General features: G+C 46.9%; 4 protein-coding genes across 5 annotated transcripts in view; 3 read left to right on the top strand and 1 right to left on the bottom strand.

The window, feature by feature from the left end:
- Positions 1-814: 814 nt before the first annotated feature.
- Positions 815-14,349, top strand: glis2a (GLIS family zinc finger 2a). Of its 2 annotated transcripts, XM_084686131.1 has the most exons (7): positions 815-1,490; positions 9,815-9,989; positions 10,572-10,765; positions 11,312-11,497; positions 11,787-11,920; positions 12,857-12,975; positions 13,247-14,349. In XM_084686131.1, exons 2-7 carry the CDS (start codon positions 9,839-9,841, stop codon positions 13,972-13,974), a joined length of 1,512 nt encoding a protein of 503 aa, XP_084542257.1. In that variant the 5' UTR covers positions 815-1,490; positions 9,815-9,838; the 3' UTR covers positions 13,975-14,349. The 2 variants fall into 2 exon arrangements, with proteins under 2 accessions (XP_084542257.1, XP_084542258.1); XM_084686132.1 differs by lacking the exon at positions 815-1,490 and having other exon boundaries at positions 9,288-9,989.
- Positions 14,350-18,131: 3,782 nt separating this feature from the next.
- Positions 18,132-19,475, top strand: LOC146237523 (beta-1,3-galactosyltransferase 2-like). The gene has a single exon (XM_084685670.1). The coding sequence runs from the start codon at positions 18,132-18,134 to the stop codon at positions 19,287-19,289; it is 1,158 nt and encodes a 385-aa protein (XP_084541796.1). The 3' UTR covers positions 19,290-19,475.
- A 2,495-nt stretch (positions 19,476-21,970) lies between these two features.
- Positions 21,971-24,531, top strand: LOC146237522 (beta-1,3-galactosyltransferase 5-like). Its single transcript, XM_084686000.1, has 2 exons — positions 21,971-22,214; positions 23,040-24,531. Exons 1-2 carry the CDS (start codon positions 22,210-22,212, stop codon positions 24,142-24,144), a joined length of 1,110 nt encoding a protein of 369 aa, XP_084542126.1. The 5' UTR covers positions 21,971-22,209; the 3' UTR covers positions 24,145-24,531.
- Positions 24,532-24,976: 445 nt separating this feature from the next.
- Positions 24,977-27,032, bottom strand: part of LOC146237521 (GTPase IMAP family member 9-like) — a 2,552-nt gene continuing 496 nt past the window's right edge. Inside the window, exons 2-3 of the mRNA XM_084686001.1 lie at positions 26,847-27,032; positions 24,977-26,664 (exon numbers count right to left, since the gene is read on the bottom strand). The exon at positions 26,847-27,032 is cut by the window's right edge and continues 113 nt beyond it. Of these exons, the coding sequence (XP_084542127.1) occupies positions 25,733-26,664; positions 26,847-26,853 (939 nt within the window). The 5' untranslated portion in view covers positions 26,854-27,032 and the 3' untranslated portion in view covers positions 24,977-25,732. The remainder of the gene's footprint in view (positions 26,665-26,846) is intronic.

Raw genomic sequence — 27,032 nt, 5'->3', positions numbered from 1 at the left:
AACAGCTGGTTGGAATCAAGGAGCGCCTGAGAGCTTCTCCGCATAGCAGACCAGACTACGCACAAACAAAAGAACTTCTATCACCGACCGACGGGCATTGCAACTGTTGCAGTGCGGGTAAAAAAAACCGACTGTTTGAAATGAGCAGAAGCGCTGTAATTTTAGTAAAAGCATCACGTTTGCCCTTTAGCCCCGAGAACCGTATGATAAATCACAATAATAGAAACATTTTATCCAAATGCCTAAAAGGTAAGGTCAATGACCTTAAGCTAATAAAGGTCACAGCATGGTATACATAAGGTGAATTGTTATAGTATTGGGGGTCTAAAATATTCATACTTATGTAACTTATTATATAATACATTATATTTATGAACCTTTTATTTTTTTACCAAGGTTGTGCTAAACAATTAACACAATTTTTCATTCGTATATTTTATTCATTTTATACTTAATTATTTCCCGTTTGTATTTAGACTACATCGGTTTGCCAAAGTATTGGACATAAACCTCATGAATAGCTTGTAGACTTAAGACGGTAACTGTTTTATAAGACAGTCAGTTCCACAGTTTGGTCACTAGGTGGCAGTAAACACATAATGGATACACATGTGGATGTCCCTTGTCTGGCTTTGTTTTCATTTATAGTATAGAGGCAATAAAGTAGGTTACTGGCGTCTATTGTACCAACACATTGTCAAGTTATTATTTAGTCATTATGTTCTTAGGCTAGGTTTTTGGGGGGGAGGAGGGAAGAAAAATAACTGTCAGTAAACAGCTAACCAGATGCGCGAGGAAACTAGACCACCATTGTCACGTCCTGTGTGGTGTGCCGAAAAGAGAGAGAGGCAACAGCTGCGGCCAAGGAAGGAGAAAGCTGGATCTTAATTTGGCATCTCTCTCCTCCATCTATCTGCGCAGCCACCCAGACATTACCTCCCTCCCATCCCCTCTCTCACTCTCTTTCCACCACCAAGACTAGGCGGACTGACCGCCCACTGTAAACAGTTGACTAGCGTCGCAACTAAGCGATGCACCTACAAAACCAGAGCGCAAGCTATTAGCGAATTTGACGGATGTCATACTTGACATTTTTTTTTGTTACTCTATGTTTTAAAACGTGACTCGGAATGTTTTTTAAATTTCTGTAATGACAATATTGGACTGGGTTTTAATTGCTTAAAGGGATATAACCGTTTAAAACGGACGTACTCGCAACAGGCACATTCTTTGAAGAAAAAACGGACGAATTCCTTTTTGGGGTGTATTTTTTGGTGCTTATTATTTTCCGCACTGTTTGTTTTAGCTTGACAGTTTATCTCAAAATCGACGATGGTTCGGAATATGGTTGCTAAACTTGCCACCTGAAGAGCCAAATCTGTGTTTGCAGTCTGGGAAACCGGTGTTTTCCGCTTGAGACGATTGACTTGTCACATCACAGCAGACGCGTGGATCCACGGTCACTTCTCGGTGACAAGCTTTTTCTAAAGGTAAATATAGCAAGCAAAGTACCCACCTAGGCACGAAGCTATTACCTATTTCTCCCAATAGAAAACAAATATCCGAGAGCCATGTCCTTCGAATTCTATCAAACCGATGATAGTGTTAAATGTTCAATGATTATTTTGTCTTATTTTGTTACGGTTCGTAGGTTTTTAGACTGACCCACTTCGTGTTATATCCTGTGATAGAGGCCATGATTAGGCTAGTTGGCCGTTAGTTATCTGTTTTATAGCTACTTAAATGTTACGGTCTGTTCCGTGACTGTATCGCTTTATATCTGTCCTGTATTCTGGTCGCTGGAAAGCTTTTAGAAGGAACCAGTGGGCCATCATTTTCCAGAACCGAGGTCGGAAAAAAACCGAGTCGAGAAAAAAGTGTGGTGTTGTCGTAGACAAGATAATCAACATCCGGCGCGCTGTCAAGTGCGTGCAAATTCAGGTAGGTGCGTGCGCAGAGTTCGTGACCCTACCCATCCTCTGTGACCCCAATAAGATATGCAGCTCTGATAGCCTGCAGCATAGACACGTTCTAACGCATTATTCTGTTTCTCTGCTGACTTTGACGCTCATCTTTCAACATGTATGGATGTGTACAGGCAACAGATAGTTCATGTATGATCCAAGTGTGGAGGTTAACCATGGAATGTCATATGGCAGATTGTATCGTCGACTACAGATCACCATATGCCACAATTCGAGAATGCCCACACCATAATAGTTCCTTCCACCACAACACATAGTTTCTGGGTCAAGACATAAAGAATGAAAGATAGAGAGAGTTGAGAAGGGTGGGGGGGAGGGGGGGGGATAGAAAAAATAAAGGTGGGGGGTTCCACCACAACAGGAAAAGAGAGGGCTCTGCTCCAGGCCTCTCGGAACTGGCCCTTCACGAGAGCATGATGCAACAGGACTGTAACCTGCACACACACACACACACACATTACGGGTACACAACGAGAGGGGAAAATACAACTTTAACAAAGTTAAAGTTGCCATACATCAACGTTTAGATATCACATAAAACACACACACACACACACACAAAGCCAACACACACCCCCCCCCACCCCCCCCCACCCCCACACACACCCACAGAGCCCCCCCTCCCACACACACACAGAGCCCCCCACACCCCCCCCCCCCGCCTCACACACAGAGCCCCCCCTCCCTCCCACTCACACCACACACGAACAGAGCCCCCCACCCACACACACACACACCCACATACACAGAGCCCCACCCACACACACCACACTCACAGAGCCCCCCCTCCCACACACACCTTCTGCTGCCCCCTGGGCGGAGTCTGTTCCCCCCAGCCTCCCTGTGTGTGTTTGGACTGGAAGGTTCAGTGGGTTCAGCAGCTTGTTATAAAAGCAGCAAGCTCCCCACAGCATCAGCAGGAGGAGATACAGGGGGAGATAGAGGGGGAGAAGGCGAACTGACTCCCCCATCTCCCCCTGGTCTCACCCTCCCCTCAGTCCTTTACTCCCACTACCTCTGCTGCACAGCCTCCCCTGCTTCTCCTGCCTCTCTCTCTATGTCTCTCTCTGTCTCTATCCCCCTGCTCTCTCTCTCTTTCTGTCCCTAGCCCTCTCTGGTTCTGGCAGAGTCTAGACCAGGCATTTTTTCTCCTGTTGGAGCCTAACCACTAAAGACTGCCTCAGAGCTGCTCCCCTTCCCTGGAATGTCTCATTCACATCCCCTCTCCCTCTCTTACTCTCTCTCTATCTCTCTCTTACTCTCTCTGTCTCTCTCTCTCTCTCTCTCTCTCTCTCTCTCTCTCTCTCTCTCTCTCTCTCTCTCTTTCTCTCTCTCTCTCTCTCTCTCTCTCTCTCTCTCTGACTCCCTCCCCCCTTTCCCTCTCCCTCTCTTACTCTCTCTCTCTCTCTCTTACTCTCTCTGTCTCTCTCTCTCTCTCTTACTCTCTCTCTCTCTGACTCCCTCCCCCCTTTCCCTCTCCCTCTCTTACTCTCTCTCTCTCTGACTCCCTCCCCCCTTTCCCTCTCCCTCTCTTCCTTCGTTCCAGTTTCTCTCTTTTGCTACTCGTCTGCTCGCTTGCTCTCTTTTTCACCCCCCTTTCACCCCCTATCACACTTTCTCTATTTCTCTCTCACTCTCTCTCCCCCCCCCTCTCATCTACTACTACCCTACAGGAGTGTGTGGCGGACCCAGGCACGCACCCCCCCCCCCCCGCTCTCTCTCACTCTCTCTTTCTCTCATCTGTGCTCGCACGCTAAACTCAGGCATCCATTCACTGTGCATGTGAGTGAAATCACATATGTGTACACACACACACACACACACATGTTCAGAGGCCCCCCAAGTGTGGTCCACCTGTGGGGGCACCACATACACCCCCCCCACACACACACACACACACACACACACACCATTCCTTGCTCTCTCGTTTAAAAAACCCTTCTTTTCCATTATAGTGCAGAGGGCCCAGTGTCTGTGTGTTCATTTCCAAAACAAACACAGACGGAATTCCGCAACCCCACCCCGACACCCCACCTCCTCCCTCACACTCTTTCTCCCTCCCTCCCTTGCTCCCCCTTCCTCCCCTCCACCACCAATCTCCCCCTCAGTCTCTTGGTTCTTGGCTCGCAAGGAGACAGTTGTGAGGCCTTAAACTCTCCTAAACAATATACCCACCCACTAAAAACAAAAGACACAGGAGGATTGGAAAGTGAGGAAAGAGAATGGAAAGAAAATAAAGGAAAAAACTTGAGTTGAGAGAAAGAAAATCACATCTTTTGAAAAGAGAGAAATAGACGTCGTCAGCCCTGTCAGACGAGTCCTGGATGGAGACTGCTCTTCAGTCTCCATTCAGACTTCCACCAGGAATGAAAACATCCACGAAGGAGAGACCGTAGGGTCCCCGTCTCTCCTCCTCTCCACCTCTCTTCCTCTCCTCCCCTCTTCCTCTCCTCCCCTTTTCCTCTCCTCCCCTTCTCCTCTCTTCCTCTCCTCCTCCCCTCCTCCTCTCCTCCCCTCCTCCTCTCCTCCCCTCCTCCTCTCCTCCCCTCCTCTCTTCCTCTCCTCCTCTCACTCTCTCTAAGTCTCCCATCTTTCCCCCTTCCCCTCTATCCAGTCTTTCACTCTCTCTCTAGTCTCCTTCACATGTGCTGGCACCACTTTGCCTTATCTCTGGGTGTTACCCCCGGGCATGCTAGCGTCACTGCTAAGTGTTTTCTCTCCATCCGTCCATCCCTCTCTCCTATCCTCCTGACTGCAGGAATCTCAGAGAGATGGCTCTACTCTGCAGCTGGGGTTGGTTATTATTTACTGGCTTGGCTCGCGCGCCCCTGCACTCCAGTACTCATGCACAGTCGCACACACACACACCAACGACCCATATACGCCCAGCAAGAAAAACACACACACGTCAACCGACAATACAGACGGGCGCTAGCATGCAACACATGCTTACACGAAACACATCCACAAATACACAAACCGTTAACCTATCTGCGCGTAAGCTATCACGCAAAATATCCCCACGCATGCACGCCAGAGCGCGCAACACACACACACACACACACAGTAAACACGCAGTGGAAACAAATTGGGTGAATCTGCGCTGCTCGGAGGAATGAGAAGCGCATGTGTTTGTGTGTTTGAGGTCTGGATGACAGAACGGAGGGAAACGGAGGGAAAGGGAGAGAGGGAGAATGAGAGGGAGAGTGAAAGGGAGAGAGGGAGACAGAGAGAGAAGGAGGGAAAGAGAGAGAGGGAGAATGAGAAGGAGAGAGAGAGGGAGACAGAGAGAGAAGGAGGGAAAGAGAGCGAGTCTGCCGTGGGTCTGTTCTGTCTCCGAAAATGAATTCCTGACAGTGAGGGTGAGAAGCCTCCCATCACAGCCTCTGTCTCTCTTCTCCTCCCTCTCTCTCTCTCTCTCTCTCTCTCTCTCTCTCTCTCTCTCTCTCTCTCTCTCTCTCTCTCTCTCTCTCTCTCTCTTCTCCTCTTTGTCTCTCTCACTCTCTTTTCATCCTCTCATTATCTTTTCCATTGTATCTCAACTCTTTCTTTCTTTCTCTCTCTCTCTCTCTCTCTCTCTCTCTCTCTCTCTCTCTCTCTCTCTCTCTCTCTCTCTCTCTCTCTCTCGCTCTCGCTCTCTCGGTGCCCCTCCATCTCCTCTCTCCTTTCCTATTTCTCTGTTTTTCTTTTTCTGCTTCACATCTCTTCGGCAGATGAAAGGAGCGGAGGGAGGGGCCTGTTCCTCAGCTGAGTGGAGAGAGAGAGAGAGAGAGAGAGAGAGATGGGGGAGGAGGGGGAGGGGGAGAGAGGGAGGGAGGGAGGGAGGGAAAAGAGGCAGAGAGGAGTAAAGAGGTTTCTGTGTTGATCTTGTCTGGCTGCCAAACAGTGGGGGGCACAGAGGGAGGGATGAAGAGAAAGACAAGAAGAGGGAGGGATAGATAAAGGGGGGATAGAGGGAGCGATAGAAGGAAAGAGGGAGGTCTGGTTGGGAGGGAGGGAGCCAGCGAGTCAGGTCTCCAGTGAGAGAAGGCCGCATGGAAGAAACCGTACACATTTTATGGAGATTGTAAGTGAAGGAAAACTAAAGCACATCACATATGCTGACATACTGCAGGCTACTGGGCGCGCTCACTCGCCTTTCAAACACACCCAGACACTAGTCGTTGTTTGCGGCCGTTTTCTCGCATGGCGTCACCTGTCTAATTGCGGTGTGGTCTGTTAAGTTGCTTCATTCCGCTCTCTTCCTGGCTCCCATTGGACCAATCAAAAGAACAGTGTGGCCTCCTTGTCTCCTCTTCCCTCCTTCCTACGAGGCACTTTCAGTGTGTTGTGCCTCTGACCCTGCTCCACACACACACACACACTCACACAAGCACACACACACACACACACACACACACTCACACACACGCACACACACACACACACACATACTTGGCCTTCTCCCCTTCCCACCCCAAAATCCCCCACCCTCCACCCGGTCTCTGCATGTTCTCCGCCCTCTCCAGAGCCCCCCCCCCCCCCCACAGCTCCGTCTACACCCCCAGCAGCAGGCCTCTCTGCCAGGCCCCAGCTGCCCGGCCAGTCCCCCTGTCTGTTCAGCATCTGGTTCTTTCTCTGTCCTGTCAGAGGGCTGTAATACAGCATGACCAGGCCACAGGTGTCTTGCTGACACACACACATGCACACACAACATTCAATCCAAAAAGCACACACACACACACACAGAAATGCTCTTTCCCACACTCACAAATACATGTATGTACATGCAGATGCACGGTCACACACACACACACACACACACACACACACACACACACACACACACACACACACACACACACTGTCGGGGTTGTAAGAAGTTCCTAGCTGAAATTGAAACGTCTTTTCTTGAACTTTTCTTTCACAAGCTTTGTTTCTGTGGAGAGTGTGTGTACGACCCAGCAGGCTCTGCTATTGCAGGCTGCAGTTGGAGTGTTGCATCACATGGTGTGATTCTGAGGGGCAGTGAAGGGAAAGGGAGAAAAAGAGAAATAAGACAGAGGGAATAAGAAAGCTGCAGGAGACGAGGCCACGCCTCTCACTCTTCTTTCTCTATTCTCTCTCTCTCTCTCTCTCTCTCTCTGTCTGTCTGTCTGTCTGTCTGTCTGTCTGTCTGTCTGTCTGTCTGTCTGTCTCTCTCTCTCTCTCTCTCTCTCTCTCTCTCTCTCTGTCTCTCTCTCTCTCTCTCTCTCTCTCTCTCTCTCTATGTCTCTCTGTCTCTCTCTCTCTCTCTCTGTCTCTCTCTCTGTCTCTCTCTGTCTCTCTCTGTCTCTCTCTCTCCCTAGAATTCCTCAGGGCTTGCAGGTCCTACTGAGGTCCATGGGTGGCTGGGTAAGAGAGCCCTCCCCTGCCTACTGCTCTCCTCACCTTCCTCTCTTTCCTTCCCTCGCTTTGAGTTTCCTCCAACCGGCTACTCTCTGTTTTGTTTTTGAGTTTGTCCGCACTTTTTAATAGTCTTTTTGGTGACTTTCTTGGCTCCATCGTTACTCTTCCTGCCCGGGCGAGACAGAGAGAGAGAGAGAGAGAGAGAGAGAGGGGAGAAGGAGAGGGAGAGATATCCCAAATGCAATACTTCTGTATGTCAATTGTTGGTTTGCTGCTTAATAATTCCTTATAAGGTTCTGCAAGGATAGATGGACGAAGGGACGGAAGAAATAATGTGTGAGAGGAAGAAGAGAGGGATGAAGAGGATGAAAGTCACTGAAAGAATGCAAGAGCGAGGGAGGAGGGAAAAAGAGGGATGTAGAGCAGCAGAGGAGGGGAAGGGAGGTAAGCTCTTATGAGAAACCGAGTGAATACAATTCAGAGCAAGGATGAAATGCAGAGGAGGGGAAAGAAAGGGGGGGTGGGGGAGAAAAATGAGAGAGTTTATGAGAAAAATGAGTGCAAGGGACTGTGAGGCGTGGAGCAAGACAGAAAGAAAGTAAGAGAGAGAGAGGGGTTTTCTACAGTTGAGGTTTGGGGCGAGGGAAGGAAAGCCACAGGATGGAGGGAAGGATGGAGGGAGGGATGGAGGGAGGGAGTGAAGAAGGGCAAGTAGAAGGCAAGCGAGGAGGAGAGAGAGGCCAGCTCAGGGCGCCGTGGAAACGGAGGTTTCCTGTCCAGGGAGGAGGGAAGAATCTTTCATCTGAAGGATGTGTGTGACACCATGGGGGCGTTGTGTGTGTGTGTTCACAACACTGTGTGTGTCATTCTGGGTAGGTTTGGAGAAAGTGGGTCCGTTGCTGTACATATGCTCTGTGTGTGTGTGTGTGTGTGTGAGTGTGTGTGTGTTTCTCGGCAGTTGGGGAGCGGTAAGGGAGCCTGGGCACACTGCCCAAAGGGAGGTCAATGAGGGAAAGAGGGAGAGGTGGGAGAGGCCTGTGTGCCTGCATGTGTGTGTGTGTGTGTGTGCTTGCATGTGTGTGTGTGTGTGCCTGTGTGTGTGTGTGCTTGCATGTGTGTGTGCTTGCATGTGTGTGTGTGTGCCTGCGTGTGTGTGTGTGTGCTTGCATGCCTGCTGGTCTAAATGCGTGTCTGCATACATATGGTCCTGTATGTGCGTGCCTTCACAATAACCCTCGTTGCAGTGTATGGAAGTGTGTGTGTGTGTTCGGTAGGAATGTAAAGCCACTGTGGGGCTGGCAAGCTGAGAGAAGCAGTGAAACACTGACTTCATTGTGGTTACCAATCTGGTGTGTATTATATTGGAGATCCTGTCTGTAATTGCCATGCGACTGTGTGAGTGTGTGTGCGTGTTTGAATAGACCCCAAATGGTCTGACTAACTCACCGTTCAATCGTAAACGGACCAATCGTTGCTCTTCCTTGTCTTCTGATCTAACCCTTCAACCTTGTCGTCTGATTGGATCTAACCAATGGATTGGTTCGATTGATTTGAAGATCCTTTTTTCATGAAATATCTGAAACCCGCTCCATGTCTACGGAATTAGAGGTTCTTGAAGGCTTTAGCTCCGCAAGCTAAGCAGTGTCTGAGACCGCTTTACCGAGCATTGTCCCCAGCAGGGCCGCTATCCTGACCCTCATACCACACACCACTGTACTAAGCTAATGCTATGTCAGCTACTTTCTGCCATGAAGCCGGCTAAGCTAATACTGTGCTAAGCTAATGCTATGTCAGCTACTTTCTGCCATGAAGCCGGCTAAGCTAATGCTACGTCAGCCAGCTACCGCTATGTAGCTTGCTGAGCTAACGCTACGTTAATTCTCTTCTGCTATGTAGCCTGCTGATGTCAATGGCAGCTTTGTGGGAAATATTCACTGCGACCTGCGATTCAGGATCGTCGTCATCGGCAACTGTGGCTGTTTACCGGGTCAGGGCTCAACGTCCGGGGTCTTGGGTTTTGATTGACAGATCAGACGTGTACTCTTCACACCTTGCTGTGAGACAGGGGAGGGACTTCCTGTAGCGGTTAGCACCTCAGAGCAGCTTGTGGATCCCTGTCATGGGAGCGCTGTGGAATGCTTTTCACCGATGTGTGTTTGTGTGTGTGTGTTGGGTTGAGGTTTAAGGAAAGACTTGGAGATCGGAGGCTGGGATATGTGTGTTTGTTTTCCCTCATACAGTGGTCTTTCATGCACCGTGGTCATATGTTTTTGTGCGTTGGAGTGTATGAGTGTGTGTGGTGTCTGTGTTTGTGTGTGTGTTTTTGTCTCCAAATCTGCATGAGAACCTTGTGTTCTGCCTTATGATAGCCCATAGCAATGTTGTCCTTTTCCAAGATCCTCAACTTCCCGAGTTAAACTAGGAAGTCTAACCATGCGTTTTGATTGGCCGTCTCCCCACAGGTGGGCAGAGCTAACCCAGCAGCCATGCTGTCATTGGACGAGCCTCTGGACCTAAAGCTTCGCGGGCGGGTCCGGCTGGGGAAGAGGGGGTGCTCCGCCCCCATCTGCGCCCCCCTCAGCGCCTCACGCCCTCGTTTACTGCGCACACTTTACCCCTCGCCCCCTGCCTCCCCAGGTAGGAGACACACACGCACACACACATGGAGACAAACACACACACACAGAGGGTCAGACACACACACACACACGCACACAGACACACAAACACACACACAGGGTCAGACACACACACAGGGTCAGACACACACACACAGATGGAATGACGAACACACAAATAAACACACAGTCGGACACGCACACTCAAACACCAAGACACACACAGGGACACACACGCACACGCACATTGAGACACACACACGGAGACACATAAACACACACAGAGACAGACACACACACCGACACACACACTCACACAGACGGGACACACAGACCACCACTTAAAGTCATTACTCTGGTTAGTCGGGGCCGTCAGTGTTACTGTACCCTGCAGCTCCAGAGCGGCTTAAAGAGCGCTACCGTGTCCTTCCCAGTCAAGAGAGAAGCATGATGATGTTCATATGAACCTGGAGCCTCGCTCACCTCCAAACCACGTGCGCTCACGTTTGTGTGTGTGTGTGTGAGAGACAAAGAGCGTGTGTGTGTGTGCGTGTAGTGAGTTCCACTATCATGACTGTGTTGCGTCCCCCTTCTGCCCCAGGTGGGCCCTCTCGCCCCCAGGACAGCGAGGGCTCCTGCACCCCTCCGGCCATGGACCTCAGCCTGTCGCCCTGCTCCCGCCATGCCCCCTCCCCCTCCTGCTCCTCCCCCTCCTGCTCCTCCCCCTCCCCCTCCTCCCCCCCCGAGCCCCCCTCCCCGCACGGAAGCAGCCCCGTTTCCCACCTCTTCTCCAGGGTGAGTTGGGATGAAAAGATCTCCCCCCAAACTCCCATCTCTGGGAATTCCCCTATTTGTGCATGTCTCCCCACGGTGAACCTTGTTCTGACGAGGGCGTGCCATTCATCTGTGTGTATGTATGTGCGGTCGGGCGTACAAACATTATTTACATTTAGTCATTTAGCAGATGCTCTTATCCAGAGCGACTTACAGTAAGTACAGGGACGTTCCCCCCCGAGGCAAGTAGGGAGAAGTGCCTCGCCCAAATGACACAACGTCATTTTGCACAGCCTGGAATCGAACCGGCAACCTTCTGATTAATAGCCTGATTCCCTAACCGCTCAGCCATCTGACCCCCCCTATGATAGTCTGTGTGCATGCCGGGTTGGTGTTTCCATGCAGTCATGCCCTGATTTTCTCCTAATCTGATTTCAACCACACTGACTTAAGGGGCCGAGGGATAGACAGAGACACACCCACACACACACACACACACACACGTGTCAGAGAGACAGACTGAAACTTCTTTTACACTACCCCCCCTTCTCTCTCTCTCTCAAACAGGAAGTTCTTCACTCTCGATACCTGGAGGGTGGAGCTTCTCCTCAGGGCTTCCAGTTTTTCCTGCCTATCGGAAACGCTGGGGGCGGGTTCAACCTGCCATCCTCCATGTTCATTGGTCAGGCGGGGGAGAAGCGGGCGTCACCGGAGCCCTCATTGGATGAGCAGCTGGCCTGTCGTTGGATGAGGGTAAGATGATTGACAGGTGGAGCGGACTCAACTGTCATCCATACAGCATCTCTAAAGACACAGCTGATGACACACGTCTCTCTCTCTCTCTCTCTCTCTCTCTCTCTCTCTCTCTCTCTCTCTCTATCTATCTATCTATCTATCTATCTATCTCTCTCTCTCTCTCTCTCTCTCTCTCTCTCTCTCTCTCTCTCTCTCTCTCTCTCTCTCTCTCTCTCACACACACACACTCTCTCGCTCTACCTTTCCTTCTCTCTTTCTAAATCCCTCCTCTCTCTCTGCCCTCTAGTGCCACCTGCTGTTCGACTCCCTGCAGGACCTCGTGGAACACATCAACGACTACCACGTCAAGCCTGAAAAGGATTCTGGGTACTGTTGCCAATGGGATGGCTGTGCTCGTAATGGGCGAGGCTTCAACGCCAGGTGGGCATGTTTTCCCAGTGAGCACAAACATCCCCTCAGATAATCCTGATTAATCCGAACCACGTAGCCTTCACGAAGATGCGATTGATTTGCATTGATTTTTTTCTTGTACCAAACACATCATATACCGTATAAACAATGTATTATATATCGGGAGATATCAGGAGGACTACAACAGTAGAATAAACGACAGAATTAACCCTTGTGCTGCCTTCGGGCAGCACCGGGCAGCACCCGAAGGTTCACAACGACCCATTGTTGTGCTGCGACAAATTTACCCAATACAAAACCAAATAAAAAGCTTTTTTACCTTCGCGATGTGGGGGGTATGAGACAGTCTGACAATGAAAAGAAAATGCTTCACTTTGTTTTTGTATGAGGCAAAGTTGTCGCAACACGTGGGGCGGTTACAATGACTGATGCGTCACAACGACCCAAAGATAACACAAGGTTTAAATAAAAATAAGGATAAGGACAAGGATTTTTATTGAATAAAAACAGAGAAATTAGCAGCATGGTAAAACAATGCAGTATAACCTTTAGGACAAAAGTTCAGTTTGTCTGTTTCTTGAGTGTGGCAGAGTTAATAAGTCTGAACGACACACTGAGCAGGACACAGAACTAAAAGAAGCTGTTCTTTAACCTGGGTATACTGGTTCTGATGCAATGCAGCCTCCTGTCTAAGGATCTATTGGCAAGGTGGACAAATAATTTCATAATGCTGGTATCCCCAGTCTTGCAACTGTAGTTCCCAAACCAGCCCGTTTAAGCCTCCTCAGAAAGTATAGCCTTTATGTTAAATATAACATTTATATGACATAAAAACAACCCTAAGTCTTTATCTCTCTACTGTATGTTTGGAAATACTTTGTTTGCATGGGGGGAGCTTTAAGGTAGCCCTAGACAAATCCATTACTGTGCGTTTTTCTTTTAAAGGTACAAGATGCTAATCCACATCCGCACACATACCAATGAGAAGCCGCACCACTGCCCTACCTGTAACAAAAGCTTCTCTCGTCTGGAAAACCTGAAGATCCATACCCGATCACACACAGGTGTGTGGGGAAACGCACACATGCATAACCGCGTACAGCACACACCAATACAAAGAACAAAAGTTGTACCAATCTGCTGGTATAAGAATTACACTCCTACATCTCCATCCCATCTTAATCTCTATATCTATATACTCTCTCTCCTCTGTATTTATTTTTGTATGTATTTATTTCCGATCTCTCCTCTCAACCTCTGTATACCACAGTATGCCTGTGTACCTCTGTTCTCTCAATCTTTCTTCTCTCAACGTATCTAATTGTCTTCTTCCAGGGGAGAAGCCCTACATCTGTCCGTACGAGGGCTGCAGCAAGCGCTACTCCAACTCCAGCGACCGCTTCAAGCACACGCGCACGCACTACGTGGACAAGCCCTACTACTGCAAGATGTCGGGCTGCCTGAAGCGCTATACGGATCCCAGCTCCCTCCGCAAGCACATCAAGGCCCACGGACATTTTGTTGCCCAGGACCAGGGCTCCGCGGGCAGGCTGGGGGACTTACTCAAGACCGGGGTCGGTCAGGGCTTCCGTAGGCCTCACGGGGCTCCGGAGCTGCCCTACGTCGGCGGGGGGGCTCATATCATCATCCCCGGGGGGGGCGCAGCCCTGCTGGGGGGACACATCCTGTCAGGGCTGGGCGGAGGCTCGCTGCCCCTCTCCGCCCTCTGTCACCTCCCCCAGAGCCTGGACGTGAGCTCACTGGGGACCCCCGGGTTCTCTCTCCTCTCCCTGGTCGGAGGCGGGGGCCCCCTGGGTCTCAGGGGGGACTCCCCCTTGCTGCACTACGGCCTGGGGGCCTCGTCGGTTCTGGGGGCCGTGGGGCTGGGGAGGCTGCGCAGGGGGGAGCTGGACGGGGAGCTGGACGGGGAGGATGAGGATGGGGGGAGGGGGGAGGCGGCGTTGAACCTGTCCGCGGGGGGCGTGGCGGCGGGTCGGGACCCACTGACCTGGGTGGTGGTGTCTCCGGGGGTGTTGGCCCTGAAACCTGCCGTCGTCAGCTAGGACATACGCACACTCTTCCTCCGGTCGCGCCGTTCCAGCTGTAGACATTTGTTTTTGTGTGTGTGCGTATTATGTGTGGTTGTGTCAAAACAAAAATCAGACCGACATTGAGCGTATCCAATGCCAAGAATTGTAGGTGTGTTTGGATGACATGAGCACTGAGGAATGTATGAGTCCTGTTTAACAGCTTTCGGTCACTAAGGACAGTCCTGAAGCATATGTAAAACTTGACTGAGAGAATGACTGCCAGGGCTCACTGCTTTTAGGAGAGGGGCCACACTTGCGATTGGACCACCATAATAGCACTTTCATTGAGATGTATACAGTAGTAGTAAAAGGGTCTTCACTCACTCATTATATTTAGTCGACTTACAGTAAGTACAGGGACATTCCCCCCGAGGCAAGTAGGGTGAAGTGCCTTGCCCAAGGACACAACGTCATTTGGCACAGCGGGGCATCGATCCGGGATTATTCTGACTACTAGCCCGACTCCCTCACCGCTCAGCCACCTGACTCCCTCAAACACACACATGTGCACACACATCTACGCACACAGGTTTATCTAGCATTCCATTCTCATTATCTGATTTTGAATCAGGTTTGAGATCAGTCTAGGATGAGAAAAGAATATATCCTGTGTGATGATCTTAAAAAAAAAAAAAGAGAAAAGACAACGACTTTGCAAGTCGCCAGTTCCTTCCTGCCCTTCTATGTCCTCAGTGCTCTGTCCTCAACTGAAAATGTATCAAAATGTAAATCATGGGTAAACAGATATATATACTGTCAATGTTTAACTTAATAGACGCCTTCCTTGTTCCGTTTACTTTACAACTCCCCTCCCCCTAAAGTTACATCTCCAGTTTAATGTTTATTCTTTTTTTTTTTTTATCTCTTTGATGGGAAGTGTGACGTTTCCCATCTGCTTCCTTGACGACACATTTTGTAATGTTGATATGTTTCCCCACCGAGGTGGCGGTTTGCTCAGTGACAAGGATCTTAACAGGACCCGCATTCCTGTGATGAGTCAACTCTTTGGGCACCAGGATCTTCATACCAATGCTCGACATTTGAGGAAAACTTCATTTAAGCACAACTTGTCATCGATGAAAACATAACTGGTCATTGATTAAAGCATAACTGGTCATCATTTTTATATAAATGATGACCAGTTATGCTTTAATGAAGGTGTATCCTCAAATGAATTATTATTATTTCCTGAATGAATACTTCATTTAAATTAACGACAAAATCTACTTACATTTTGGAACTGAAATAATGTTTAACACCCCTAACTAGAGGCAACTATACGACGATTGACTTGGGGTGGATGAAAATAGAAAAAGCAAAAGATTCATGGAGGTCTTGAAGCCCAAAGGGTTAATATAAGACAATGGCCTACCAGGGCCTGTATTAAAGTTGAAATGATATAGGCCTACAGCAGAGGTGTTCAATCCTAGTCCTCCAGGGCCACTGTCCTGCATGTTTTTGATGTTTCCCATTCAAATTAATGGGTTGTTATCAAGCTCTGTGGAAGGGGTACATTTACATTTAGTCATTTAGCAGACGCTCTAATCCAGAGCGATTTACAGTAAGTACAGGGACATTCCTCCCGAGACAAAAAGGGTGAATCAAGGACACACGTTATTTTCACGGCTGGGAATCGATCCGGCATCCTTCTGATTACTAGCCCGACTCCCTCACCGCTCAGCCATCTGATAATGACTATTCATTTGAATCAGGTGTGCTGGAGCAGGGAAACATTTAGAACATGCAGGACAGGGGCTCTCGAGGACCAGGATTGAACACCACTGGCCTACAGTATAGCCTTTTTGCACATTGAGATCATCATTATAAGTATTTCAAATGTGTGTTTAAGTGCCTTGTATCATGAACATGAACGTGACATGTTAAATATACACACACAAGTACACAGAAATATAAAGGTATAAATACATATGTAGATATTCCTACGATTGGTGACACTTTGTTTTGTTTTTATGACGGAGGATGTGTTAAGAGCATCTGTTCCAACGGTAATGATGGGCAATGGTAGACATTGTCATTAAACAAATACACAAACCTCACCTTTGTGTGCTTTTCTTAGTATAATATAAAGCTAAAGTTAATCATTATGTCAATACATCTTGTGTGTGGCGCGTGGCGTTAAGCAATAATCCACTTGAGATTGATCTAACAGGTCACACACGCACGGTTGCACACACGGAACAGGCAGGACAGGAGAAGGTGAGTTTTCTCAATGATGCTCTCGATGTGCTTGTTAGACTAAACCGACAATTTATCGATCAATTGTTAGCTATTATTTTATTTCGTTTTTTTATTCGAGTTATTGATACAGAGATTGTGTGAATTCATAAATAGTAGATACGGGAAAATTCTACGTGTATGATCAGTTAACATTACCTTACATACCAGAAATATAAATAGGAACGTGTCCGTAACAATACCACAAACAGGATTTAACTTGCAATTCTACCTGATCTTTTGATTTGACTCAGACTGTACGTAGATCCTCATTGGGTTTGAGGGATTTAATGAACTCTAATGAATACTGTGGCAGTATTTACTTTCAGCTGTAAAAAGATAATCAAAGCAGACTTTGATTTATTATATGGTAGAACATAAAGTTAAAGCTATTCTATGTAGTTCAAGACCAACTGCATTGTTTTATGCATAATTTGTCAATGACAAGATGTATGTTGCTATTGATTCTGACAACGGAAGTACAGTGTCTGCGTAAGATACATAAATGAGTAAAACTACTGAATGAGTGAAAAAGAGCTGTCTACTACTGATTCCAACCCTGTCACTCTCCTTTGACTGTTCAATTGATTCAGAAATCGTATTTAAATGTAAATGAAACACATGACACAACAGGGAGGATAACACAAACCAAAGTTGCAGTTTTCTGACTATTGGTTTCATTTTTGCAAAAAGTAAAGTTAAATGAAGGAATTACCACAAGAAGAAATTACAAGGCATGTTAAAATGCAGCTTTTAAATACCTATTCTATGAGTATTGTAAATTGGAAAAGGAAGAGAAATTATTTATAAATCCAATCATGACGTCTATGTTAGTTACTGATTCCAGAAGTTAAAATCTGAGAATATCTTTCCAGCTTTACTTAGGTGGGCCAGGGTGTCTCCTTGCCTCCACTTTGAATCTCGCTCTGTAAGAAGATAATTTTTCAGTTAGTACTTCTACCATCGTAGATAATGTTGTATGAGTTATATCAGGTCAAACTGAAGTTTATCTAGGAAAGGAATGGTGTATAAACCTCCTGCTGATTTCAAAGCATCATGCCAATACAGCTAGATGAACAATGGGTGACAGTGGCGGGGATGGTTGTAACAAGAGTTTTTAAAGTGTTACAACCAAAGAGAGAAAAAGAGGCGCTCGGAAATCCTCACTGATACACCAGTGAAGCTGGCATTTGAAGAGGAGGAGCGTCGAAAAGCAAAAAACATCAGATATATACATATGAATGCACACTTGTGCATCCACAAACACACACAATATGCACATACACACCCCATATTCACACATATTTTATTGTTGCAGCCATTCTTTTAAAACAAAGCTGTTGTTTTACCTTATCACTTGGTTTTTGTGCATTTCGTCTACCTGTTACAACGTACCCCAGTATGTGTTACAACCTACCCCGGTAGTGGGGTTGGTTGTAACAAAGGACCACCTTGTATTTGTCATCATCTCACAAGTCTGATATGGTTGAAGACATTTAAATTGTTGCCATTTGTAGTAGACAAGTATGGGTACTTTGCCTAAAAGTTTCAGACGTGTAGCTAAAAAGAAAGGTCGTTTTAGGTCCTGAAGAAAAAGGTGTTACAACCACACCCAGTCTCCCCTACCTGTAGATGATTTTCAGGTTGAATATCATTTCAAGTGTAAAATAACACTATGCATTCCTTTATTATTCCTATTAATTGCTACCGATTTATGAAAACACTGTACAAACAAGCTCTCAATAAATCAGTAGATTCCATTTAGCCAGAATCTATCAAGTAGAATCCAGAGAATCAAAGCCATATCCATCAGAATTTTTTTTAACGAGGAAGTGAATCAGATGAAATGTCACGCGATAAGTTGCTACAGTTGCTTTTCTCTCTCCCCTCTAGACATGGACGTCCTCCGACGCCCCAACAGGGCGGTAAGGTTCTGTTTCCTTGGTCTGCTCGTGCTAAGTGCTCTCAGTCTGGTCAGCGTATATGTTGTCTCAATCATGTCCCCCATAGGACCCCAGAGGTTCTGGCGGGGAGACGTTGAAATTACACAGTATTATTGGACCATTTGGACAAACAGAACCATGGGGATCCAGTGGGCGTGGTCTATAACAACTAATCAGAGCCAACCGGTGGTCCCAAGCGTAATTCCTACACCCGATCCTGATCTAGAGAGCGATTTCAGTACCACACCTCACGCCAACAGCTACCATTTCATCTACCCGCGCAACTACCGCTTCATCATGGACGAGCCAGGCGTGTGTAAGACCAAGTCCCCTTTTCTGGTACTCATGGTTCCGGTGGCGCCCCACAACCTGGCTGCCCGCGCCGCCATCCGGAGGACGTGGGGGAACGAGAGCCTGGTCCAGGGCCAGCTGGTGCTGACCCTCTTCCTGCTCGGCCTCCCTGGGGGCTCGGACGCTGAGCAGCAGCTGGAGAACGTCAGGCAGGAGAGCAGGACGCACCGCGACCTGATCCAGAGCGACTTCACCGACAGCTACCTCAACCTGACCATCAAGACCATGGTGATCATGGACTGGCTCGCCACCCGCTGCCCCGGCGCCTCCTACGCCATGAAGATCGACTCGGACATGTTCCTGAACGTCCAGAACCTGCTGGCGATGCTGCAGACGCCGGGCATCCCCAAGGAGAACTACCTGACGGGGATGCTGATGTGGGACAGGCCGGTCGTCCGCGACCGCGGCTCCAAATGGTACGTCCCGGAGGAGATGTACCCCAACTCCACCTACCCCACCTACACGCTCGGCATGGGCTACGTGTTCTCCAACGACCTCCCGGGGAAGCTGGTGGAGGTCTCCAAGGACGTCCAGCCCTTTAACATCGAGGACGCCTACTTGGGCGCGTGTTTGAAGAAGCTAGGACTGGGGCCCACTGGCCCTCCTGATCCGTCTCTATGGAAGGCCTACCTTCACACGTACAATCGCTGTGAGTTATCCTCGGTCATCACCTATATTCTGGGCGGATCTAACCAGCTGGTGGAGTACTGGACTGATTTGCATAGACCTGAACCTCCCTGTAACTCAACGCTGAACTGAAGGAGGAAAACGGATGGATGGTGGCGATGATATCCATGAAAGATGAACAGTTTGTGTGGAGATGAAGGACTTTTCATTAAACTGAGATGCAGTTTGCACCAACATATATGGGGATTTATTTTATTTTACTATCAGAGTGTTTGATGTATTGATTGGTGAAGTTTATTTAATCACAAATGACTCCTAGAGTCCTTCTCAAAAACCTTTACCTACCCTGCCGTACGGATTCGTCACAACGGGGTCAAACCCCACCCACCTTTGATGATTTGCTTACCCCATATTTAAGGAGTAATTTCAGACTCGGTCTGTGTGGTGGCTCAGGCCTAGACCCAAACGCAGACAGCAGAGGCGGGTATAACAGGTAACATTATTTGATGAATCCCAAATCGGCCAGCTGAGGTGATGGACCGGCATGGTATACAGTGGATTCTTCATAAGGCGCAGACAGACTGCAGGCTGAATCAGCTGTGTGGCAGGCAGGGTCTGGTACACGGTGGATTCTTCATAAGGCGCAGACAGACTGCAGGCTGAATCAGCTGTGTGGCAGGCAGGGTCTGGTACACGGGTTATGTAGATACAAACTGTAGATAGCACAAGTGAATAGAATTAGGATGTGACAGTCTGCCCCTTTTACAAAATCCAAAAATGTATTCATGGATTACTCAAAAGCTCAGCTATCCGTGAACAAAGCCAGTTACCACACAACCCCTCCCAATGATTCAACTTCTTTGGAAAGGCTGTCAAGTTTTGTCGAAAGTTGATTTAGTTCCTCTTCAAGCTTGACTGCAACCTTTTATCCTGCTCTCACCACACCACACCCCCATCCCTGCTCCTCTCCTCGCTCAAAAAAAAAAAAAAAAAGATAACGTTGCCAACGGCATGTTTCTTCTTCTCAACTGTGTATTTCACTGGCTACATTAGTTAAACTGACTGGCATCAGAAACAAGACCCCTGTCCGCTAGAATCTGTTTAGTAATCTGTAAGACCCCTGGTTGTATCACTTTTAGCTCTCTTATATATATATATTTTTTTTGTTTGTTGAATTTATCCAATGGCATTGCTTGGCAAGACAATAGGACCCATTGTCTATTGTCAATGTGATCGTTCAAAAAAAAAAGACATTTGCAAATGTGTTTTTGGAGAGCTAAAAGGGATGTTGTAATTTTAAGCCTTAAAATCTTACAGGGGTCAATGGGTCTCCTGATACAGTTTCCAACATAAATGTAGAAATACACTGGTTGTTATTTAAACAATTTGATTGATTATTTAATATGTTTGTAACTGCTCAATAGAAGGGTGATCACTGTTACATTTTATAAGAAATTGCACATCAACAAACTGACAGTGTTTTGTTTTGGTCTGAAAGGGTGTTATGCTTATGGAATACAACATAGGGACTTTAACAACCTATACAATCACTCATTTTCAGTGTGTTCAGTTTCACATTGGACATTACCCCCTGGATTTTCTGTTTTTAAAGTATCTGCCCTGAATAACTTGTTTCTGGATATCCTTTCACCTATAAAATCCAGTTTGCCTAAATTTTTCTACAGAAATTCAACACAGTCCTGTAAGTTGACAAAACATACAATATAGGCTTGTGTAACTGTTTACACTGTAAATGTGTGCACATCCTAAACTACGGGTGTTATTAGACATAACGCTCTACTGAGGCACAAGCACCTTTTCACATTCCTTTTTTTCGGTCAAGCTTGCTGCGCACAATGCACTACACGGCTATAGAAACTCCCCATGCTTAATCCACTATACAACAGTTCAGCAGCAACTTACTGGCAATGTTGCTACAACGCTGGCTGTCATATGAGGAGCTACTTTACCTGGGTATGTCGCATAACCTGCTTTCTGGAATACCCCCCTGGAGTTCTGTGTGCGTGCTGCAGGGGCTGCAGTACTAGCTAGTTAGCAAGCTCAGAAGAGCGCGCAGTTAAACTGCTTTGATTTAGCAAGTGTTGATTGGGATACTGTATTTATTTTAGATTGTATTTATTTATTTGTCAATCTAAATGAATGCACTGACTAATAAAGTCAATTGTTAAAACTCAAACTTTTGTTTTTACTGGGGCACATGCCCCTGTAAAAAGGGTCAAACGACGCACCTGCCCTAAACCTTAATGTGTACACTATATGCTAATAACGTAATGTACACTCAATAAAATTATGGCACCCTTTCCATAATAACATTATGGATTATTATTTATTTTATTGATTTTTTACGGGAACAACCAGTTTTAGAAATATATATTATCTTAGGCCATGAGACAAGGAATAAACTGGAGAAAAAAAATAACTTCAACAAACATGAACAAGAAGCAGGTTTGACTGGTTATTTCTCTGTAGGAATTGTAGGACTGTTGGTTTTGTGAAGTGCCCACACGGAAGTCATGCACTATGGATTTCACAAAACCTAAGGAAACGAGCCATTTGCCAGGAGTAACGGTTGTGTATTAGTTGGAGCCAAAGTCTGAGAGTGCACAATTAAGCATGCAAATTATATATCTTCAAGTTACAGTTTTGCTAAACTCAGGGTGTGTTGTGAGAACTGATGCCAATTCACGCAAATGTTTGCACTCTCTAGGATATATCCTGGTGATAGTTCAGGAAAGGAGCAATAATTGGTAGAGACCAACTAGGGGGCGGTCCTTACCTGTCACAGTCAGGAAAAGGAAAAATCCTTGCAGCCAGGTGTTGTAGACAAAAAGTGAGCGTTTGCCTGGAAAATACCTGTTAACTTACAATCTATGGAGGTGGCATTAGATTCAAATATACCATCTTCAGATATCTGGATCCTTGCAACACCATGATCTAAATAATATGTTTGTGATGTCATGGAAACAAGCGCAACAGACACGACACGGGAAAACAGCTTATAGACCGACATGAGGAACTTAACACATCGACAATGAGGTAAGTGTCAGACAAACCTCCCCCTCAAACAGTAACAGTGACGATTCAAACATTTATGGAATGTGCGATGTGAACAGTCACCTTGAGTTTGAAGCAGGGGGGCAAATCAGGAAGCTGTCATGTTGATGGAGCATGGATGACGTAGTATAGTAGCGGACTGGTTCAAAAGGTGTCGAACCCAAGAGCAGAGTTTAGTTACAGAACTCCTAAAAGTGGTACAAAAAGTGACTTCTAAGGCATAGTAAGAATAGGCAAGGGTCATGGGCGGGCAAGCAGTGCAAAATACAAAGCAGCATAAATAATGTCAAAAAACAAATACCTGGATATAGTTGCTACATTGCCAGGATCAGACAAGCAGTATAGAACCACACACAAGACCTGACGTATGAATGTATGACAGCAACACGTGTGGGTTATTAGTAACCATGGAAACTCTAGAATTGAGTGTTGTGTGCTCTTGAGTCATGACATACACTTATCAATTGCACACATCTACATTCGAACCTGTTTCTTTTCATCTTATTAAATGATCTGTTCAACAACCAGAGAAATCATGAACCATTACAAATAACCCTGAAGATTAAAACAACGTTGCATTCACAGTGTGTGGTATTTTGAATATTAGTATTCACCTACTCCACTATGCAAACAACCACCTAATAGTTTGAACAGCTATTCCCAAGCACCGATGACGAAATCGACATACAATTGAAAGCTCAACAATACCCTCTTCTGGTTGCTGGAGAATATTGAAAAAAACCCAAAAAAACAGCCTATAGTTTTTGATCCACATACCGTCTTTTATCTTTCTCCGTCTCCTTCCAGGCAACAAACTCTGAAGGACATCTGGATAGGACTGCTACAAAGGCACAGATATGTATTTGTCTGTGTCCTGCTTACAGTGTCAATCTTCGTCACCTACATAATTACTGGCTGGAAGAATGAGGGCGACATCTTCGAACTGGAACCCCACGGTCTGAAGACCGTGGGTAACCAGAACCATGCCAAACAAACCCCCGGCTCGACCAATTATTGCACAGAGACTGATCCATCTAGGCCTCTCAGTCCGGTGCCATGGGAGGACCCCGGTCCGTACCACGTCACCTACCCACGCAACTACCGCTTCATCATGGACGAGCCAGGCGTGTGTGAGACCAAGTCCCCCTTTCTGGTACTCATGGTTCCGGTGGCGCCCCACAACCTGGCTGCCCGCGACGCCATCCGGAGGACGTGGGGGAACGAGAGCCTGGTCCAGGGCCAGCTGGTGCTGACCCTCTTCCTGCTCGGCCTTCCTGGGGGCTCGGACGCTGAGCAGCAGCTGGAGAACGTCAGGCAGGAGAGCAGGACGCACCGCGACCTGATCCAGAGCAACTTCACGGACAGCTACCGCAACCTGACCATCAAGACCATGGTCATGCTGGAGTGGCTGAGCTCCCGCTGCCCCGGCGCCTCCTATGCCATGAAGATCGACTCGGACATGTTCCTGAACGTCCCGAACCTCGTGAAGATGCTGCTCGACGCCCCCCGGGAGAACTACACGACGGGCTTGGTGTGGTGGCACAGCCCGGTGCTGAGAGACCCCAACAACAAGTTCTTCCTGCCCAAGGAGGTCATCGCCGAGGCAGAGTACCCGCCGTACCCCCTGGGGCTGGGCTATGTCATGTCCATCGACATCCCCAAGAAGATCTTGGGAGTCTCCTGTCGGATCAAGCCCATCTACATCGAGGACGCCTACCTGGGGATGTGCCTGAAGCTTCTGGGCATCTCTCCGACCGACCCGCCCAGCTTCGAGATGTTCCAGGTCAATCCCCTGTTCGCGCTACGGCGCTGCGCTCTGTCCAGGGTGGTTGCCGTGACGACGAAGAACTTGGCGCAGTTGCTGTGGTACTGGGAGGAGAACAGGAAGCCGGGCGCTGCGTGCCTGAGGTGACTAGGGCATCACTTCCTGTTCTGACAACGGTTGTATTGAAAACATTTTCTGAAGGATATTATCATTTCTCGTTGACCCTTCATATTTGGCCTACTTTAAAATATGTTGCTGGCACGTGTGTGAGTTGTTTGAATGTTTGCTTTTAGAGGGTAATGGGGACATTCTATTTTATTCATTTTTTTAGCGTTTGCTGTTGCATACCTTTTGATAGCCTATGCCACTGTCTTAGTTATAATATGTGCTCATTCTCACCAGTAGGTGGCAATACGAACTATAGGAAATACAAACACCTGGGGAGGGGTATCTTTTCTGCCAGTGGAAAGACATACTATTGTGTTAAAGCCCATTTAATACTGTATAAAGCTGTTGAATAAAGTGTGAGAGACATTTAGTGTAATATTTTGTTTTATTGCTCATATAATAAAAATGTAGTCACACAGGCCCCCCTTGACACACATTTATCTTCTTGCACGCTCCCTCGTTCAGTACCAGCAGTGTGAGCAGCTGTTCAGTACCAGCAGTGTGATCAGCTGTTGTATCTGGTCTGGATGAAGACTGAGCTTCTGAAGGACACTGAAGTCGAGGCATCTGCTGCCTCTCCTCTCCTGTCCACAGGGTGTAAATCACACGTGGAAAACACCACAAACACTGGTTCTCATTTACCTGCTGACTGCCTCCCACACTACAATCTTTTACAGAACCATATTTTATAAAAGTCATAATTTTATGGTTAAAGTTAGACAGTAATGTTAAAGTAAAGTATAGTTTCTGACATGTCACGTTGAGAAATTCCCCAATAGAGGAACAGTGTTTATTATATTTTAAACAGAAATCCAGATTTCATCAAACATTTGATGTGCCACCTCATACACATTCATGTTAAAAATAACGTACTATAGAAAGACAACAGGGCCATGCATGTTTTTTTTTTTTTTATATATATAATTGAAGATTCTTCTCTCAAACAGACAATATCAAAAACTAACATCTCAGGGTACACACAGAAAAACCTTACATTTATATTTATTCATTTACTGTATTCAGAAGCTTCTATCCAAAGCGACTTCCAAGAGAAAGCTTTACAAAACTGCATAGGTCACTGATCATAACAACGAGCCCCAAAACATTGTGGATAGCCAAAACATGAAGCATACTTTGTACAAAGGAAATAGGTGCCAAAGAGAAGACCCATAAGAGCATGGAGTTAAACAAGTTACAAATTTAACAACATGCACCTCAACAAGTGCCAGAGTGTTACCTGTAGAAAAAAGCAAGCAACAATATTTGCAACAACAAGAAAAACAATAAACAAAAATGCATTAAGCATGGTTTCGAGAGTTAATTGTGCAGCAATTTGATCATATGTGTTGACTATTCCTTTGGAATTTAAGGACTGGTTTCATTTCCACTTGTTTGCTTTCTCAAATTTACATTTAGCAGACGCTCTAATCCAGAGCGATTTACAGTACGTACAGGGTTATTCCCGAGGCAAGTAGGGTGAAGGGCCTTACTCAATGATGCAACGTCATTTTGCACACCGGGAATCAAACTGACAACTTTCTGATTAATAGCCCGACTCCCTAACCGCTCAGCCATCTGACCCCTGCAGTAGGACCCATGGAGTTCTTGAAAATAAACTTTTTATTTTGTTAATCGCCAACCAGCCACCAACAGCAGCTGCAAGTCCCCCAGCCACCATTAAAGACCCAAATATCCCATCTTGAGTCAAGATTAACGCAGTCCCAACTATGGCAAGAGTCCCCCCCACACTTCTACCACCTGCTAACAGTTTGGTTGTCAATGCCTCCCTAACTCTCTTATCAGCCTGCTTCTGTCTCAGTCTCTCCTCCTCCTCTCTCCTCCTCTCCTCCTCTTCTCTCCTCCCCTCCTCCTCCTCTCTGATCCTCCTCTGAGCAGCCTCATACATCTCACTGGTGTAGTGTTTCCCTCCATTCCACTCCACCATCTGGTCTATCATCTCTAACAGCTCAGTCACCTGAGTGTGGTGCCCTTCTTTATTGTTGAAGCAGTGATATCTCTTCCCACATGAGTCTATGTGCTGTCGTAGCTCTGGGCATACTTTTAGGGTCTTAGCGACACTTTTCCCACTGAGGTCATCAACATGAGACAGGAGGAAGATGGTATATGTTGAAGTGTTTTCTCCAAAGTTCTCCTGAATCCACTTGACAGTGTTCCTCTCCTCCTCTGTGTACCTCACCCCCAGTCTAACCACCACTAGAAACACATGAGGACCTGGAACTGACATGTTAATACACCTGACTATCTCCTCTTTCATCTCCTCTGGTGAGAGTGAGGTGTCGAAAACACCTGGGGTGTCTACCACCACAACCTTCCTCCCATCCACATCTCCCTCTTCCTTCTTACACTCTTTAGTAACTGACATAAAGGAGGAGTCCACCTCAAAGGCCTCTCTCCCCAGGATGGTGTTTCCTGTGGCACTCTTCCCTGCTCCAGTCTTGCCCACCAGAACAATCCTCACATCAGAAGACTGCTCTGGAGCTGCTTAGACACACAGTGAATTAAATATAATATTAAATATCAGTATACATCAATCATGAGTTACACGTATCATATGGAGATAATTACTGTAGACAGCTGTAGAAAGGGTGTTCTGTTGTTATGGATTATGTTATGTTGTTTCTACCTGATAGAAGAGAAAATAAACATAATCTGAAACCTACCGTCCATATTTTCCCATTGCCTTGACTCAAGAGACGTGTGATTCTCACTGTGGCTCGATGCCCCTGACAGATTTGACCAGAAAGAAAAACATGAAAACGGTTTAAGAATTTGAGGATGTGGTCATTCAGTGCATAGTCATTCAATTTCAGTTAATTTACATATCTTAACGTGGTAAAAGAGATGAG

The sequence above is a fragment of the Hypomesus nipponensis genome, chromosome 21 (genome assembly GCF_054491055.1).
Source record: "Hypomesus nipponensis isolate SF chromosome 21, ASM5449105v1, whole genome shotgun sequence".
NCBI lineage: Eukaryota > Metazoa > Chordata > Actinopteri > Osmeriformes > Osmeridae > Hypomesus > Hypomesus nipponensis.
The sequence above is the reverse complement of the archived record's forward strand: the minus strand, read 5'-3'. Positions and strand labels throughout refer to the sequence as shown.

Bases quoted from the DNA above. Each gene is read 5' to 3' on its own strand.
- LOC146237523 (XM_084685670.1), top strand. From the start codon at position 18,132: ATGGACGTCCTCCGACGCCCCAACAGGGCGGTAAGGTTCTGTTTCCTT.
- glis2a (XM_084686131.1), top strand. From the start codon at position 9,839: ATGCTGTCATTGGACGAGCCTCTGGACCTAAAGCTTCGCGGGCGGGTC. The intron at 11,498-11,786 runs GTAAGATGATTG...TCTGCCCTCTAG, and splicing joins TGGCCTGTCGTTGGATGAGG to TGCCACCTGCTGTTCGACTC. The intron at 12,976-13,246 runs GTGTGTGGGGAA...GTCTTCTTCCAG, and splicing joins CCATACCCGATCACACACAG to GGGAGAAGCCCTACATCTGT.